Below are 17087 nucleotides of genomic sequence, written 5' to 3'. Positions count from 1 at the left end.
CACAGGGACCTGCATAAGCTCAAGAACTGGGCCCATGGGAATCTCATGGGTTCCACAAGACCAAGTGCTGGGTGCTGCACCTGAGTCAGGGCAATCCCTGGCATCAATCCAGGCTGGGGGATGAACAGATGGAGAGCAGCCCTGCCCAGAAGGACTTGGGGGTGCTGGTGGGTGACAGGCTGGACACGAGCCAGCCATGTGCACACATGGCCCAGAAATCCTGATGCAATAGGACAAGGGATAAGGTTTTTTAACTGGAGGGTAGGCTTAGACTAGATATAAGAAGGAAATTTTCTATTATGAGGGTGGTGAAACACTGGCCCAAGTTGTCCAGAGAGGCGGTAGATGCCCCATCCCTGGGTACATCCAAGGCCAGGTTGGATGGGGCTCTGAGCAGCCTGATCTAGTTGAAGATGTCCCTGCTCACTGCAGGGTGGTTGGACTAGATGGCTTTTAAAGGTCCCTTCCAACCCAAACTGTTCTATGATTCTATGCTTTGATATCAGAACCAGACACTAATCTGTGTTCTCTGGGCACCATCTCATGGGTATGAATAATTTAACTGGACTGCAGAACATGTTCAGCAACATCTCTGATGGATGTTCTTGTCCCAGCTGTAGATCATGGTAAATCCAGACCAGACTGAAGTAACGTGAAGGATAACACTCAGGAAAACTAGGCAACAAAACTGTATCACCTCAGCCAAATTTGCCCACATTCTAATCAAAAGGGTCTCAAACAAAAATCTAGCTTATGCAGAAAGTTGTGTAGACAAAATTGTTGTTTTCCCATACTTCTTCTGTTGCTCCTTGCGTTTCTGAGCCAGATATTTCTTCTTCATTTCCAGAAGCTCATTGTTAAGTCTTTCAATTTCATGTTTGTATTCTTTGCTCTGTGTTTCACACATATTCAGTTCTGAGGACAAAACCTAATAAACAAAACACAAATAGCAGAAACAGATGATGCTTCACTTACATGAGTACTTTTACAAGCACTTTCTCCTTTTATATTTGATGATGTAAGACATGATCATTTTCTACCACAACTCTTTTTCCACCATGATGTTTCATTTGATCTCACCTCTTTTCACCTAAAAACAACTTACAAAATAAAGGTTATGCCATTTAACCACAATACAACACATAAAATATGCTCCAAGCTTTATAGGAATGGCATTAATATATATATTAGCTCTTAATTTCTGGGACATAAAGTTGGGTAAAAATCCAAAATTAAGGTCTTAATAAATCAGGGAATTATTTGGTAATAATAGGGTTTATTCACAGGGATCCACTGCTAAGTGGAGTAATTCAATCCACAGAGGCAAAGTAGTACCAGGCACTGTAAATATGAATACAAAACCACTGTCATGTGAATCAGTAAAATTTTTAAAAAGGAGGAGCATGCATAGTGGACATTGTTTCTTTCAAAAGGGTAATAGCTTGACCTGGCACCCCAAAATGGCATGCACACCATCATGCTCCAGGTGTGCTGTGCCTGAAATACAAAGTAGCAATTGACTGCATTAAGGACAAATAAGGACCGTATGGAGAACTTCACATTCAGTTTAGCTAAACTTTGGCTTCTATTTTACATTTTCTACATTGTTTTTCTTCTCCACAGAAATCTAAGATTTGCATAACAGCCTCTTTGTTTCCTAAGGGCCCATCTGCTCCTGCATTTTTTTCCTCGTGGTTAGTATAGACGTGACTATGATGCAGTGAACAGGAGATGATGACTTCAACAAAGAGAGGAGCTGTAGAAGTAGATGAACTCCTGGGGAGACTGATCTCTCATGCAGGCAAGAATAAGAGAAGATCAGCTTATTCAGAGAATATCATAGAATTCTATCAAAGAATCACTTTTTAATATTATGCTTTTAAAATGTTCTACTTTCAGAAGCAGGAACTCCTCCCTTCTACTGACAAGGGGTTAGAACAAGTTCCTCCTGTCATCTCCATAAAATCTGAAAATCTAAACATATGTGTACACATGGCAAGAGAAATAACAGCAACTTAAGACTGGATTCTCAATATATTCCCACTAGTTTGTTAAAAAGAAAACAAAATGGCTTTGATTTTCTTCTTAAAAATATCATTAAATGTTTAAGATAAAGGGAAGGAGAATAAGCTGAATGAAAAGCTGACAGGATCCCAGAATGCCCATGCAAAAAACATACTTACAACTTTGTGCTCACACTCATATTGTAATAAGGCTTTTCCTCTATTTTAAGGAAACAAAATAGCATAACATGCAAAAAAAGTTTGTTTGCTGCTCTTGGATGTCCCTTGAGGAGATGCAGTGTTAACCCTGTTTTCCTGGTCTAATAATATACTAGGGCAGGCACAGTGTTCATTGAAGATCTCCCTGCAGCCCCTCTGCCAGGCTGGCAGCCCCTCCCCCGGGGACAGTGGGCACCTCTTACTTTGATCTGCTTCGTCTTCTCCCGGAGAATGTTCCGGTACTGCTGCAACTGCTCCGTGGCTTCGGGCCCAGGCTGCCGGGCCAACACGTGCCTCAGTTCCACATAGAGCTTCTCCTTTTCCTAAGGAAAAGACAAGAGGAAGAGCTCTTATTAAACTCCTACGGCAGCGGCACAGCCTGTGAGGAAATCAACCTCACTGAAAATTGCAGCTCAGTCAGGAAGGTATTTGGAGAAACAAATCTGCCTGTGTGTCAGGCTTTCCTCACTAGCCATAAGGTATTTAAAGTTGTTGTGATAGCAGTGGGAGAGCTCATTAAGAGAAACATCCAGCTACTTCAAACCACAAATGAAATGCTCTTAAACACCATCGCCAGTGAGCACGCTCTACCTCAGCAGTTACTGGAAGAGTATCCAGGGCTGGGAAATTAATCACTAGAAACCGTGCTTATTGCAATCTTTCTTCTTATGAGTCACATTGCCTTACATTAAGGATCCCAGCTTCACCCAACAGGATGTGAGCTGGCTATAGAAATGTCAGCAAAGGACTGTACAAAAGAGCAACTTCTTCCAAAGAAAATCCTGCAAAGCACATGCACACACACACTTTCAGTTTAACTGCAGGGGCTCTGGGAAAGGGAAAGAAATTATAAACAGCAACAACTATGACTAGCACAATTACCAAGTAATTTTTCTTTGTCATATGTCTCCTCTTCATGTTGGAAAAGTAATGCTTGTGGGAGTTGGATATTGCCATGCCTGAAAAGAAACCGCACCATGGATCCACTTACAGCTTTCTGTACTGAAATTCTGCTTTCAGCTGTCTTTTGAGAGTATACTTGTTTTTAGTCTGAGGAATTAAAGCTCTGAAAAAAGCCGCCTTCATAGTTTTGCACATAACCATAGTTTTAGTATCTACCCTGAAAAACTATGATCATTAATATTATTTAGTAAGATCACATCCTTTTCTGATACATGAAAAATTGGAATTAAAAAGGAGACTAGCACACAAAGGATTTAACTAAGGAAGACAAAAATGCCAAGAAAGAGGTAGGATAGGTGATTATTTACACTGGATTTGACAAAACCCCTTTTAGCTGTCTTTTTTATAAGCTCTCTCTACAACTCTTTCCACAGAATTCTGTTGACGTGGGAAATGGTGCCATCACATCATCTAGAATTGCTACATTTGGTCTTTCTCAGTGATTGAGCCAGGATTTTCAGAAGTGGTTTGCTATTTTGAAGATGTAAAATTTTAGGTGTCCAGTCCTCAAGAGCATAAGGAGTCGAGTTTTTAGACCTCATTATTTTCTGAAAACTACAGTGGTCACAAGTTGGGACCCCAAAATAGAATCACTTCAAGTCATGCATTACTTTTGCAAGCATTGTCCTTAAATTCTGCAGATTACTGAGGAAGAGTTCCTTATAAATGAAATTTTTCACAGTTCATCTCTGGAAAAATCATAACCTCCTGAGACTCAGACTGATGCTTGCATAGTGGCAAAAACTAAATTGATAATTCATTCTGAGTAGAGAGTTATTATGCCACTACATAGTGGTATGTCCACTCCCAGCTTTTCTTTCTGAGAAAGTAAGATTTTACTGCAAGGTCAAAACAACAGCAAAAGAAACATCCTCCTTGTCAAAATCTGGCCAGTCAGTATTAACATTTCAACCCTGAATGTATCATGTATTTGTATTTTGGAATACTGTAATGGTAATTTGAATAAAGATGGGGCAATTGATGGATTGAAGGTCTTAAGTGCAATTGTTTTCCAATTTTTTTCTCTCTCTACCCTCTACAACAGCCAACCAAGCTCTTCAAATATTGTGCAGTGGTGTGTATATAATAACCTCATTTAGAGACAAAGCGTGCAATTCTAAGGAGAATCTATTTTATGCAACAGAGACTCATTAGATGTCCAATATATATTGTATCCATAATCCAACAGAGGCAGAACCAGATGTCTTATAATGCATATGCTGTCCTTCCTTGCTGAGCACTGTCCATCTCTTTTACCTCTAGTCAATTAATTTGTCACTGGGCTAGAAGCACCATATGTCAGCAAAACATTAAAAGAAAACCCTGGATACTTCTTTCCTCCTCAGCAGGAGCTCAGTCAATCCATTATGACTGGGTTTCTTTAGCTTGTCCCAAACTGCCTCCTCTCACATTTCCCTCCATCTCACACCAGGCTGCCATCACAACACACATCTTGCCGCAGTTCTGAGGTTTTGAGATCAAAGAACTTAAGAATCACAAACACACTCAGAGGCACAACTCTTCTTGAGGTGAAGGAAGATCCAGCAAATCTCTGTAAACCCATGCTGTTAAGCCTTCACTGGTAAGAGTAATGTATCTGTGTTCAGATCAGGTCTAGGCCAGTAACAAAGCTTTTTATAGGATCCTTCCATGGCAAAATTCCCATGGAATTCAGCAGATGTTTGACTGTGAGCCCGTAACATCAACAAGCTTCACTGGTTTATGACATAAACTAACCCAAGATGATGGCACATTCATTTTGTGCATGTTGGGCTGGGACACTCAGGCTGAGGATTACAGTTAAATTTCAGGCATCCCGAAGAGAATTTCAGCACCTCTTTGAATACCTGCTGTAAAAATTCTGCAAATAAAATTGCACATTATTTTTAGAACAACTCTTCCTGTCTTAGATTTGTTTCCCAGGGGATCTCCGAGGAGCCCACAGATCTGTCTGTAGGCTCAGCCATGACAATAATTTTCTTCACTCCTAAGTCTCTCACCCATTAATTTGGAGGGGGAAGGTGGGGAAGTAAGTGGTGCTTCTCAGCCATATTCTGTAGTTCTCCTGGCCTGCTTGCTCTACAGCAAACTGAGAAAAAAAAACTTTCTTCTGCAGAAGACTGGCTAGCATTTGGCAAATTTCAGTTGAGTCTCCAGGATTAGGTGGTCACAAGTTGGCTCCGTCTACAGCAACAGGAATCACTTTTGCCAGCAAAATCCTACTTCAGAAGAAGCTATTGCTGCTGACCAGCATGGCCCCATTTGCTTTTCCTTTTAAGAAGGACCATCAGTACCATCAGACACATTCCCAAAGTGTCTTCACCGTGGGAATTCATGTTGCAATTCACGCATTCACAGCCTTGACAGGGAGTGGGAAGCATTCACCAGTCCCAGGCTGGGATAGAGCAATGCACCTGGTGTGAGCTCTAAAGATGTGACCCCATTTTGTGTCATCCTGTCCCTCACCATGACATGAGGAAATGGCACATCTTGTTAGTTAGCCCAGGGTTTTATTCTGAACCAGAGAAGATGGATGACCATACATTTAATGAAGATGTATTCACATCACAAATAGGCCCTGTAGTCCCAGCTTCCTCATTTTTATCAGCTTGTCTTTCCAAATAGATAATTCAACAAATTTACCTGGCATAGCAGCATCCCAAGAGCCTTCTCCACCAGACCCACAAAAATCCTATTGTGCACCAAAAGCTTTCTATCACATGAATTACTAAAAAAAAACCCACAAAAAAATCCAAAAGCCTTTGCACCAGAGTAATTTATGTCAGTTCCTCTCTCCAGCAACTGAGCTAAAGAAAATACCCAACAAGATAAAGATGCAGTGCAAAAGTGTGCAATGTACTGTATGGCAGCAGCCCCTAAAACATTCAACCTAGACAAAAAAACCTTATTTTAATTAGTAAGGTGGAGCAAGCAATATAGTAACCGTGCAAACATCACTCCACAGTTCCTCATGGCTTTGGTGGGGATAACAAGTCACTTCGTGTGCCACAGGGGGTTTCTTGTTTATTGGCACTATAACCAAAATGTCAGTGCTGTGCTGAACTCCAGAGGCATTTTGTTTATGATGCCACGCAGCAGCAGAGCATCCTTAGGGGTTGTGACTCCTCTTCCTAAGTGTTAAACAGGACATGGAAATCTGGATTAAATACATAAACAGACATACACATCTAGTCATAGTCATTTTGGCTGTATAAGCCCTACGTTTATTTGTTGTTGTGTATACCTAGCAGTAGCTGTTGGCTCAGGACATCTATCTTTAAAAGTTTTATGAGGTAAAGAAAAAAATTAGCATATGGTGACCTTCACAAATTTTATAATAGCAGAAGAAAGTTGCCTCCAGCACTATGAGAAATGTGCAGTATAAACTTCCTCTATAAACACTTTACAAAAGCTCCTGCTCTTTCTTGTCTATTCCACATCCATCAGCAAACACCCTTGCAAGGATGCAGTTCCCTAGAACAGCTCGTTTTCATCATCACCTAGACACTTCTTTAACTGTCCAATGTGAGGTTTTTTATTGGGTAAATTAATTACATTTGAAACAGGACACCGAGGCCCTTTCACAGTGTGGCAACACTAACACTGCGTTAGATGTTTTGGGTTTTCCTGTAAAAACCAGCAGCTTGAAGGAAAGGCTGGGATAATCCCATCTTTGGTGAAATCTGCACCACTCAAACCTGTCTTGTAACTTACTCCTCCAGCTGATAATAATGCTTCTCAAGTGCAAATATCTTTTCTTTGGTACAGAGCAAACTGCACCAAATTGACTTGCATTTTCAAAACAGCTTAATGAGAGAGGAAAAAACACCTTGGAGCACCTTGTAAGGTCTTGACTGTTTTTTGCAATACCAAGGGCTGAATGCTGCAGTATCACCATCTTCAGGGAACAACAAAGTACGGACATTTCCACCTGAAGTGCAACTGCAACTTATTTTTATTATTGTTGCTAGGAACTGTTACTATCAGATCTTTCCTATTAAAGGTGTAGGAAAACAATTTTTTTCCAATTAACAAACAAATAATTTACATATACTCCTCTCCTTTCAACTTCTGAACTCTAAGACACAAGGTTAACAATCTATCCAAAGAAAATGGCATGGGTGTGTCTTGCTGAAATAACAGATGCAATTCCCTTTTTACTCTTGACTTTACACAGGAGTTTATAAAATCATTAATCAGAGTAACTCATTTAATTATAGTGTTTCTACTTTACATTGCAGAAGATTATCAATTAATTATCTCCTGTTCTATATGTGTGAGCAGAAACACACATGCATACACACGAAAGTGAGCTGTTCCTTGACGGTGAGAACCACCCCTGATATGACATGGATTGATGTAAATATTCCAACTATTTTCACAGTGCCTGCAGTTTGACAATTGAGTTGAAGAGAGCTCTAAACAAACCTTTGTTTTGCATTCTAGTAGCTGTTTGTCTTAAAGTGACCTGGAGGAGATTCAGAGGTTGATACAAATCTTATCAACAAGGTTTCTAAATATTCTAAGTGAGTAAATCTACAAAGCAAAGGATGGAGAAGTTTTTACTGTATAATAATTACTTTATACAGGATTTCAAGGAAAAAAAAAAACCCTCTTCTTCAGTTCTAGACTATTTGACTTAAAACCTCTCTATTTTAATGTCAGAGTAACAGCATGTATTTCAGCTATTCAATAGTCATTTAGACTTTAAAAATTTTAGATGAATCAAAGGAGAATTATCAGCTCTGTTGATAATGATTAGCTGTTCCTGCAGATGACAGCTTGGGATGAGGATTCCCAGTAGACCCAGCTTCTGTTCTCACTTCAGACTGATCTGACAGATGACCTCGAAGGGTCAGAAAGATTACAGAGCTCCTTCTAGAAATACCTATTTTTAAGTTAGGCACCTAAGTCTCTTTAATTACCTGCTTGACTTAGATCTTTAGATTTCCCTGAAAGATGAGAGCACTTTGCTTCAAGTCCTTTGGTTTGCTACCTCTGAACAGCTGTCTCAAAGTCAAGGCACCATTTAAATCCACAGTACCTGTCTAACAAGGCAGTAAAGCCTACATACATCTTTTTGACAGGACAGCAGAGTTCCGCTGCATATGTCAAGTACCTCAGGGAAGAAAGACTAGTCTCCTGTTACACTTTGGAACCTATTAAGAAATAACAGTACATCTAAGAAACACATACAGCAATTCTGAAATTATGAATGTTTTAATGCATGGCTTCCTTCAGACTCACTGTAATTAGAGCTGAGCCTCTGCTATTCTTCGAGGAGTTCTGTTTCAGCTCCCCTCGCCTGTTTCTTAAAATTCAAAGAAACAGAAACAGGACTACAGGAAGGGGAAAGACAGTGAATCCCAAAGTCCATGTAAAGACTACTGCTGTGCCCAAGTGTGCCATCCCCTGTTTAAGATTACAGCTATATCTACTTAGACAGGCATGGGAAGCCTTGAGCTATGAGCCTCCAAGATGTGGAGCAATTGGCTGACTGACACACCCTACTTGGCAGAGACTCTCCCTACTGAGGTTCATGGCTCCCGTGCACTTGGCAGCACACATTTGTGTGTCTCAAGAGGAGAGTGAAGAAATGGGGTTCTTTCCACACCTGTTTGTGTCCTCCTGTGTCCAATTTTAAGCCAGCCTTCTAAAAAACCCAACCAGCCACAGTGATTGTGCCTGCCTTCCTCTAACAGCTGTAAAACAACCTTAGCAGCATCTTTCTGCATGTGTCCCCTCAACAACAGCACCATTCATAGTAAGAATGAAAATAAGAAAACTGGAATAGAACAAATCTAGTCTGTCCCTGTAGGATGACTTTTTTTGGTGGGGTTTTGCTGTTGTTGCAACTGTCATACAAGATAATAATCCATCACGGAATGGGATGCTGTAGATTGTCCACCTCTTGCTGCTGAGGGAAAAGCAGAACACCCCTTGTCTTAACACAAGAACACCTACAAATGGTGCATACTACAGACATACATATAGCTCTGGGCCACCCTATAGAATATGGGCTTGTGAATGTATTGCTGCTGCCCTCTTCCAGTATTTCAGCTTCTCTAGCAGCTTCTGGATGGCTGACAGTCAGTATCGGATTGCTACAGCACTGCGAAGTCTGTGCGCTGCAATGTATTCAGTCAGCACAGCGAGTCATTTATTTTCCCTTAACAAGATAACTGGTTGATTAATATACTTTACCCTGGGGTGCACAGCAGATTTATTTCCTTCTCAGATACATGCTGAACACAGGAATGAGGAGTAAACAAGTTTGTTTTCAGTTATTTGCTATTTACTGGAACAATTCCTGAACTTTTAATCCAAGCTTTATTCTAGCAAACTAATGTTGAAGCTAAGGGCAATTCTGACTAAAGTTTAGGACAGGGTAATTTTAAAAAATATTTTCAGTCTAATGATACAAGGTATCCATGCTCAGGATTCTGGGTTCAAACCAAACACAGCGCATTTGAATAAAACACTTTGGTGATCACTGCTTCCGTTTCGCTGATGCAGATAACAGATGACAGGGCTGTATCTTAGGTTCTTATATGGCATCCTTGTTTCAATATCTGAATGGTATTAAATCTTTATTGTACACAAGCTGAAGAACTGCTTCCAGCCAGGGCAGTGATCCTCTTCTCATTCTACAAGAATTCTGGACACAAAGATTTACTACATGAATTGCTAAAGTTCACTAAAACTCCTTGAAGACACACAGGAATGAAATTCAGTCTCCCAGTCTCCCAGGACCACCATGCTGATGGCCTGTGCTCCTTGCTCTTCAGAAATACCAGGCCTGGACTACAGAAGCAGGTTACATGTGTGGGAGAAAACTCACAATAAGCCACAGTGTACTTGGAGACAACAACCTCTTCAGGTATGCTAAACTTCATGGACTTGAGTACATGTATTAGAATGCAGGACACTAAACTCTGTGTGACATTCATCTGTGAAGGATAGTACTTGTGTAATTAAATCAGTCTTGCATGATGAGGAGGGATGACATCTGATGACACACTAAAGTTCTCTTTCAAGCTCAAACTCAAGTAAATATATCAATTCTCTTAAAAAACTTGCAAAACAGATTAAGCATTCATGAATATTTGCCACCATAAACCCCAAGGGATTTTTACTCTGCCTGCAACTTCCTCAGCTTTGTAAATGATATCTGAATATTTCTGGCCAAAACATCATTAGAAGAGTTAAAAATGTTGCAGATCTCCAGAAGTTACTTTCTCAAATAAACTTGCACCTTGCTTCTGTCCAAAACCATTTATCATGGGAAATCCATTCCGTTTATGAGGGCAGTGTAGTTCCACAAAGATTCGGTAAAAATTATCTCTTCCACTAAGAGAACTGTTCACCAAACGTATTTTGTTTGATCACTAGGTAGTCTGCTTTGCTCCCCAGTTCTCAGTGCCAGAAATATTTGCACTATTTTTATTGGAAAATTATTTGCTCACCCTAAAGAGCAGCCAATTATCTTCACCTGGTGACATTAAAGTGATCAGCATACTTCTTACCTATATTTTTCAAAACCCTTTTTAAACAAACATACATACAAAAAAAAAGGCTATTTTTCTGGGAAGACTTTATTCTCTTCCACTTGAATTGCAACATATGTGGGAGGAGGGAAAGAATCTAAATGTCAGTGTGTTTTTAAGAGCAGTTTATCATGCTGTAAATTTCTATAGCATAGAACATCTTCTAATTCTAGATGGACTGAGATTAGAAGGGCTAAAATAAACTAATGCGCCAAGAAGTGTATTGGAAATATGCAGAAATAGAAATCAACTCTTTTCTGAGGAGAGCTAGGGCAAAAACTGAACACCCCTGAGATATCTATTAAATTATTAAAGCTTACACAAAACTTTCAGGTAGATATGTAGACTCTCAAAAGATCTTCACACAGATGACTCATGTCTTTCATGTTTTTGAGATATGATTCCTTATTACGTCATCACAGGATTGCATATGAGCCCTGGTAAATTGCACCAAGATTTAACACAATTATCCTACAATTGGCTGAGTCTGTGGTTCTACCCTACTCACAGAACCCTACTGGCTATACAATAAATTTTTTTAAAATTAAGTAATTAAATTAATTGGGAAAAAAATTATCAGTATCAGAACAAAGGACACTAGAGATATTCTAACTGCATGGAAAAATCATCATGCCAGGCATGGAATCACTGAAAGACATTAATCGTTCTAATTTAAAACCAATACTAAAATACAAAAATATCTCCCCTTAGAGTCAAAGCTAAAATCTTCACTCACTAGTCCTAGTTTAGCAATGAACCTTTCAAACACAACAAAAGGAAAATAAAAGAACGGCACAAGAAGGAAAGAATCTAAAAGAGTAGTCCTGAAGGATGACTTGATGCATTAGGTACCTCCATATGTCACTTCATACTGCACTGGAGATTCCAGTTCAAGTAAGTTGCAAGGTATTGGACTGAAATTATTTTGATAGCACTAGTTCAGTAGACTGTTATGCATCATAATATTGAGCTGGTAATGAGATATTTTTTTATCCATCACAAGTTAGAGCTGGGCTGCAGCCAGAGTTCATGGGAACACATTTTTTTCATTTGGAAAAAGAACAGAGCTTGTCTTTGGAGTCTAAATCAAGGCAATTCTTACAGTGTGCCTTTGACACATCAGCCTAATTCTGCATGACACTGGGGAAGTAAACTTTTTCTTTATGATTCATATCCATTTGAAAGCCAAAAAGTAAATGTTAGGCCTGAGTCCTTATGGTATTTCTCAGTTCTGTATTTCTATACAAATCCCTTGAAATTCTGGTCACCGACATAGAACTGGAGTCTTAAGTTCATACACTCCACCTGGTACTGGAGCACTGCTTTCTCTCTCCTAAGGTACATAGCAACGCTTAAGTTTTTATAAGGGCAGAAGAGCACTTTTCTGCCTTTTTTTCCCCCCACATCAGGAACCATTCAATCAATTTGATCAGTTCTCCCAAACCAGGTAGATCCCAGCCTGCCCTGCACTCCCGGACTGAATTTCCCAGCTATAAGACCTTATACTTCTCCTTGTTGAACTTCACTTTTTTAAAGCATTGTTGCTATTTCACTTCTATCTCACAGTGGGCCAATACTCTCCTTCTGTTTCTGCTTGTTGTTTACATACTTGAAGAGCTCTTTCTTGTGGTTTTTGACAAGTCTGGCCAATTTCAGCTCAGTTAGTGGTGCGATTCCTTTGTGCTGATATGTCTATGCCAGCTACTGCCTATGCAATTAGATGCAATTTTACTGGCAAGAAAGTCTTCTGCCATTCAAGAGCTGGTATAAGCTGAATCAGAAAAGTGATTTTTTTGCTGGTAGAAATGGGGCTTTTAAGCGTAGAAAAGGCCTAGAGCTCAATATACTCACCCCTTTAATTGAGGGCTGAGAGAACTGCTAGCTTGAGCTGCAAGATAGGGCATTAATCCGGTGCTTCCAGAGGAAGTCAAATCCTCCAGGAAACAGAGATAGAAAAGCGCCAAGTCCTACTACACTATAAAAAGCTAAAAAGAAAATTTCCCTTTTCATTTTTGGGTGGAAAAATCCCTTCAAAAGGCTGACTTCATATATAAATGATAAAGGAGCAGTAAAGAAAGGATTGCATTTTGGCAGTGGATTTTGCAGTTCACCTGTAAGTTTCAGTGCATACAAAGCACTCTCCCAAACTACCTCTGCTGAAATCTCTCTAAAGACAAGATGACAGAGAAACAATAATGGGCAGGTCAAAAGAGACTTTTAGGGATTCTACAGTCATTAGTTTCCTGAAGTGAATTGCAGTTACTTTTTACGAAAATAGACAATTCTGCCAAAAAATCCCCAGCTCAGACTCTCTACCCTACATATAACATGCAAGTAGGTTATACTCTCAAATCCAAGTAGAATCTACACTGGGCACCAAAAATAAATAAATGCCAAATTTGAGAGGCTGAAATAAATCTCAGCCATTTTGAAGATGTAAAGATAATGTCTAAGATAAAACTCATCTGAGCCTTAAGAATACCAAAATAAAGGTAGGGGATAGGAGAGTAGTCTCTTATTTTTCCTGATGAGATATTATTTTACTCAGCATTTGAGCACACATTTCTCTTATGTGGAAGCTACTTGAGCACTGTGAGAGCAGTGAAGAACTTAGCAGAAGCATGCCTCATGAAACTCCCAAGCTAGGTAAAAAATGATTTTCAAAAGGACTAGGCTCCCATAAACTGTGCTGAAAAAAAATTAACCAAGATTTAAAAAAAAAGTATTTTATTTTATAAATGGGGAGAAAATGCATAACAAATACAGGGAAGCAGATCCCCAAGTTCCTTCCTTTCTTGGGAGAAAACTTTGATTTCAATAGCTGCCAACCTGCTAAACCCACATGGTAACTCACTGTTCTAAAGCAGATTTCTTTATGAAACTATAGTACCAGCTCTGAGAAATAAAGATGGTTATGTATATGTTCAGACACTATAGCAACAAGCACCTCAAATTGGATACAACAGCTCTACAACCAAGTTAGCACAAATAAAATAAAACATCTGCCTATTTTGAGTGTTTAGCTACTGAATTGAGCCATGTTGCTAATTATTCATTCACTCACCACTGTAAGAATGGAAATTATTTTATTCCCTTTTTACTTGATGTGAGGCATGCAAAAGCTAAGCAGCCTGTCCAAGGTCACAGAAAAAGTCTCTTGCTCTCCCCTTCCTGTATCTCACAATACCTGCAATGGAACTGTGCTGGAGACAGCAGCATCCCTTCTACTCCTCCTACTCTCTGTCACTGGGACAGTCAGTTCTCTGGAGGGATTGAAACTTAGCTCAAAACTTGGCTCAATGCAAGGACATGTGGGTGCTATCTGGCTGTAATCTCTGAGTCAGATACATGAGCTAATCATGCCTTTTGCCCTTGCACTCTTTGAACTATGAGCTCAAGACACAGTCAGCACAGCATCACATCCTGACTGCCCAGTCCTGGGCTTTGATCGCTGACAACTTAAAACAACAGCGATTAAAAATATATATATATGTACAGAAAAACAATGCTTTCACTACTACATGCAAGGCTTAAATAAGACACATTTGCCTTTGCCTCCCAGAACAAATAATCTAGGTTGCACTTTCTTTCATATTTATGAACAATCTTCTGAGATGACTGACAAAAGAGATAACTGACATATAATGTGAATCTTTATGCTGTTATCCATTCCAAAACATGCAGCTGAATAAAATTCTGCTCAGTCAGACATAAAATCAAATTAGAGGAGTTCGCTCTGAAGAGAAAGAACTAAATTTGAAACAAATAAAGCAGTGCATAATTCACTTTTAATGGGATAAGTTCCTAAAACCACACTAATCATAATCCTAACAAGGTAATACTTTCCACTGTGAGTTTACCACATCACTGCTCAGTACACAGCACAGCAGCAGAGCTTCAGTCACATGAGGGATTTGCCCCATATGGGAAGTGAGAAACCGTATTTTTGCAGTCAGGATTTGTAGAGCACTCCTGTTTATTAATAATTATTCCTTATGGCCTTACAAAACGTGTCATTCCTCCCACACACGTTTACAAAGACCTTCACTCATCAGTGAGATCTCCTGGATAACAGACAACGTATTTCTCCACAAAACCCTGCAATATTACTCAACAGTTTAGAAAAGAACAAAAAAATATGCTCTACCTTGACTGCAGAAATTCAGAAGGAAGGTAATGACTCAGACATGAAAACTGGCTACCCCTGAAGTAACATTTCCTATGTTTGGAAAAAATGCCACTGGATTTTTATTGACCATAAGTACTCAAGACATTGGGTTTGGATCTGATTTTTAAGACAGCATTTTTCATCAGCACAGCAGCTCACAACTGTGAGAATGCCTGAATTAAAAGAGAAATTATGACCACCTGTTTTGCAGCTACTCTTCAAAGTAGCATCTCGGGATGTCCACACTTATTTGGTATATGAGAGCTGATACCTTATAACCCAAGATACTGTGGCTACAGGCACAGATAAATCAGAAACAAGAAAAGACTTTAGTAATTTCTGTAACATAGGAAATCTTTTTACAGCTTTATTTCAATGTTCAACTCTGAAAAGCTGTTCTAGCAAAACCCAACATTCAGCATGTTGCATATTCACTATCTCTCAGCACATGTCTGATCCAAAAAATGTGCCCTGATGACCGGTTAAGAGAGATTTTTGCATGAGATTTTAGAGTCAAGCTGGGTTTTTCCCATATTGTCAGCAATCTAAATTTTCTGACTGAAACATAGCAAATCATTCTTTTAATCACGCAGCATGGATTGTAGCTTGCTTCTACATCTGCCTCAGTTTTAAAGAAATGACAGGGTTAGAAACAATGAAAAAGCTGATAAAAAAGAGATGATCAAATGCACATCAGGAGCAGGTAAAGTAAGCAGATGCTTTTCTACACGAATCTATATACTGTGATCCTTACTTAGCAAAAATTCCCATTTATTATATCCAGCTGAAACCTTGTTCCCTGCACTTTTATTTAAAAGACCATTTACCAAAAAGTAAAAAAAGAAGACAAAGCTACAGTGCATGCAATACAAATGGAATTATTTTTCCCTTATAAAAACATTATGGCTCTGCATGAATATGCAGCAAGGTGAATACCCTACAAATCAAACTGCAGGTTGCTGACACTGGGCTCAACCATTTCCTCACATGGGTTATTTCTAAACTCCAAAGGTGTCTTCAATACTCAGTATTCAACACACAAGGGTTTTTTTACTCTATTTATTAACAGACTTTGAGGTGAGGGAATTTATGCTACATAATATGCACAGTAGACACAGATACTCACAAGCTTCACCTTAAACAAAGATCTCATTTGCTAGCATGATGGCCACACACACATGAAAAAAAGATTATGTATGGCAAGCAAGAGATGAAGATCATCTTAAAGCTGATACACCCAAAGGTTATGCCCTTGTTACAGAGCAAGATGTGAATGAAGATGACTGGGAGTGAGGAAGCATGACTTAGGGGAGCAAACACAACACGAAGAAAGCAGTCGTTCTCTGAGCTAGTAAGTTTGTATCCCTCAGTCTGCAGTCTCCACCTCTGAATATGGGGGATGTTCTGCCAGGTGAGCACAAGCCAGTCATCAGCAATTCCCCCACTCCTGCAAATGAGCAGTGACAGAACTGAGCTGAGCTGACTTCCAGGACCATAACAAAAAGATACTGAATGCCTTTAAGCATGAGGGGTTTACCAGGATTTTTAAAAAAGAGAAGAACTCTCTCAACAAACAAATTATATTGAGGGAATGAAATTAAAAATTCCTGAAATTGGAACTAAATTACTGATGTTTCCCATAATTCTAAAGTTCAGTCAGGATCAAATCCTACACTATATTTCAAACACTTCAAATATACTTCAAATCTTTCAAACTGCCCAGAAGGTGGTCTAGTGAAGCCACCCTCCTGGTGTGTGAAACTCAGCTCTCTCCAGAAAGTTGATGTTACTGCTCTGTTCATTTCCTTCTGCGGGAAGTGTTCCTCAGGCTCATTCCTTCCTCACAGCAGTTTGGAATTTGATAACATCAGTTTAGTAAGTTATTAGCAAGGGTTTTGTTTTGGTGATTATCAGGGCATAATTTTACAAAAGAGATACTATCATCATACAAAGGAAAACCAGTCCAAAGAATAATAAAATGTCTTGTACCAGGTTATCCAGACACTCAGCAGAAGCAGCTCTGCTAGTACAGTTAATGTGTGATCACTGAGCTATCCAGTGGCACATAGAGTCCTTTAAAGAAATGAGTCCTCCATCTCTGGTTACCTCCTCGTACTCACACCCTGCTATGAAAGAGCTATGAAAGAGCCCTATTTCAGTCACCTTGGAGGACTCAAAACACCGTGG

General features: G+C 39.4%; 1 protein-coding gene across 1 annotated transcript in view; it reads right to left on the bottom strand.

Moving 5' to 3' along the window:
- Positions 1-751: 751 nt before the first annotated feature.
- The window catches only part of CFAP58 (cilia and flagella associated protein 58), a gene marked incomplete at both ends in the record, with an annotated part of 52249 nt that continues 35913 nt past the window's right edge, over positions 752-17087 (bottom strand). The window contains 2 exons of the mRNA XM_082286360.1: positions 752-928; positions 2426-2545. Coding sequence (XP_082142486.1) covers positions 752-928; positions 2426-2545 — 297 coding nt within the window. The remainder of the gene's footprint in view (positions 929-2425; positions 2546-17087) is intronic.

This window comes from Coloeus monedula, assembly GCF_965178545.1.
Source record: "Coloeus monedula genome assembly, chromosome: 8".
NCBI lineage: Eukaryota > Metazoa > Chordata > Aves > Passeriformes > Corvidae > Coloeus > Coloeus monedula.
Note: the sequence above shows the minus strand (reverse complement) of the source record. Positions and strands in the feature narration are given on the sequence as shown.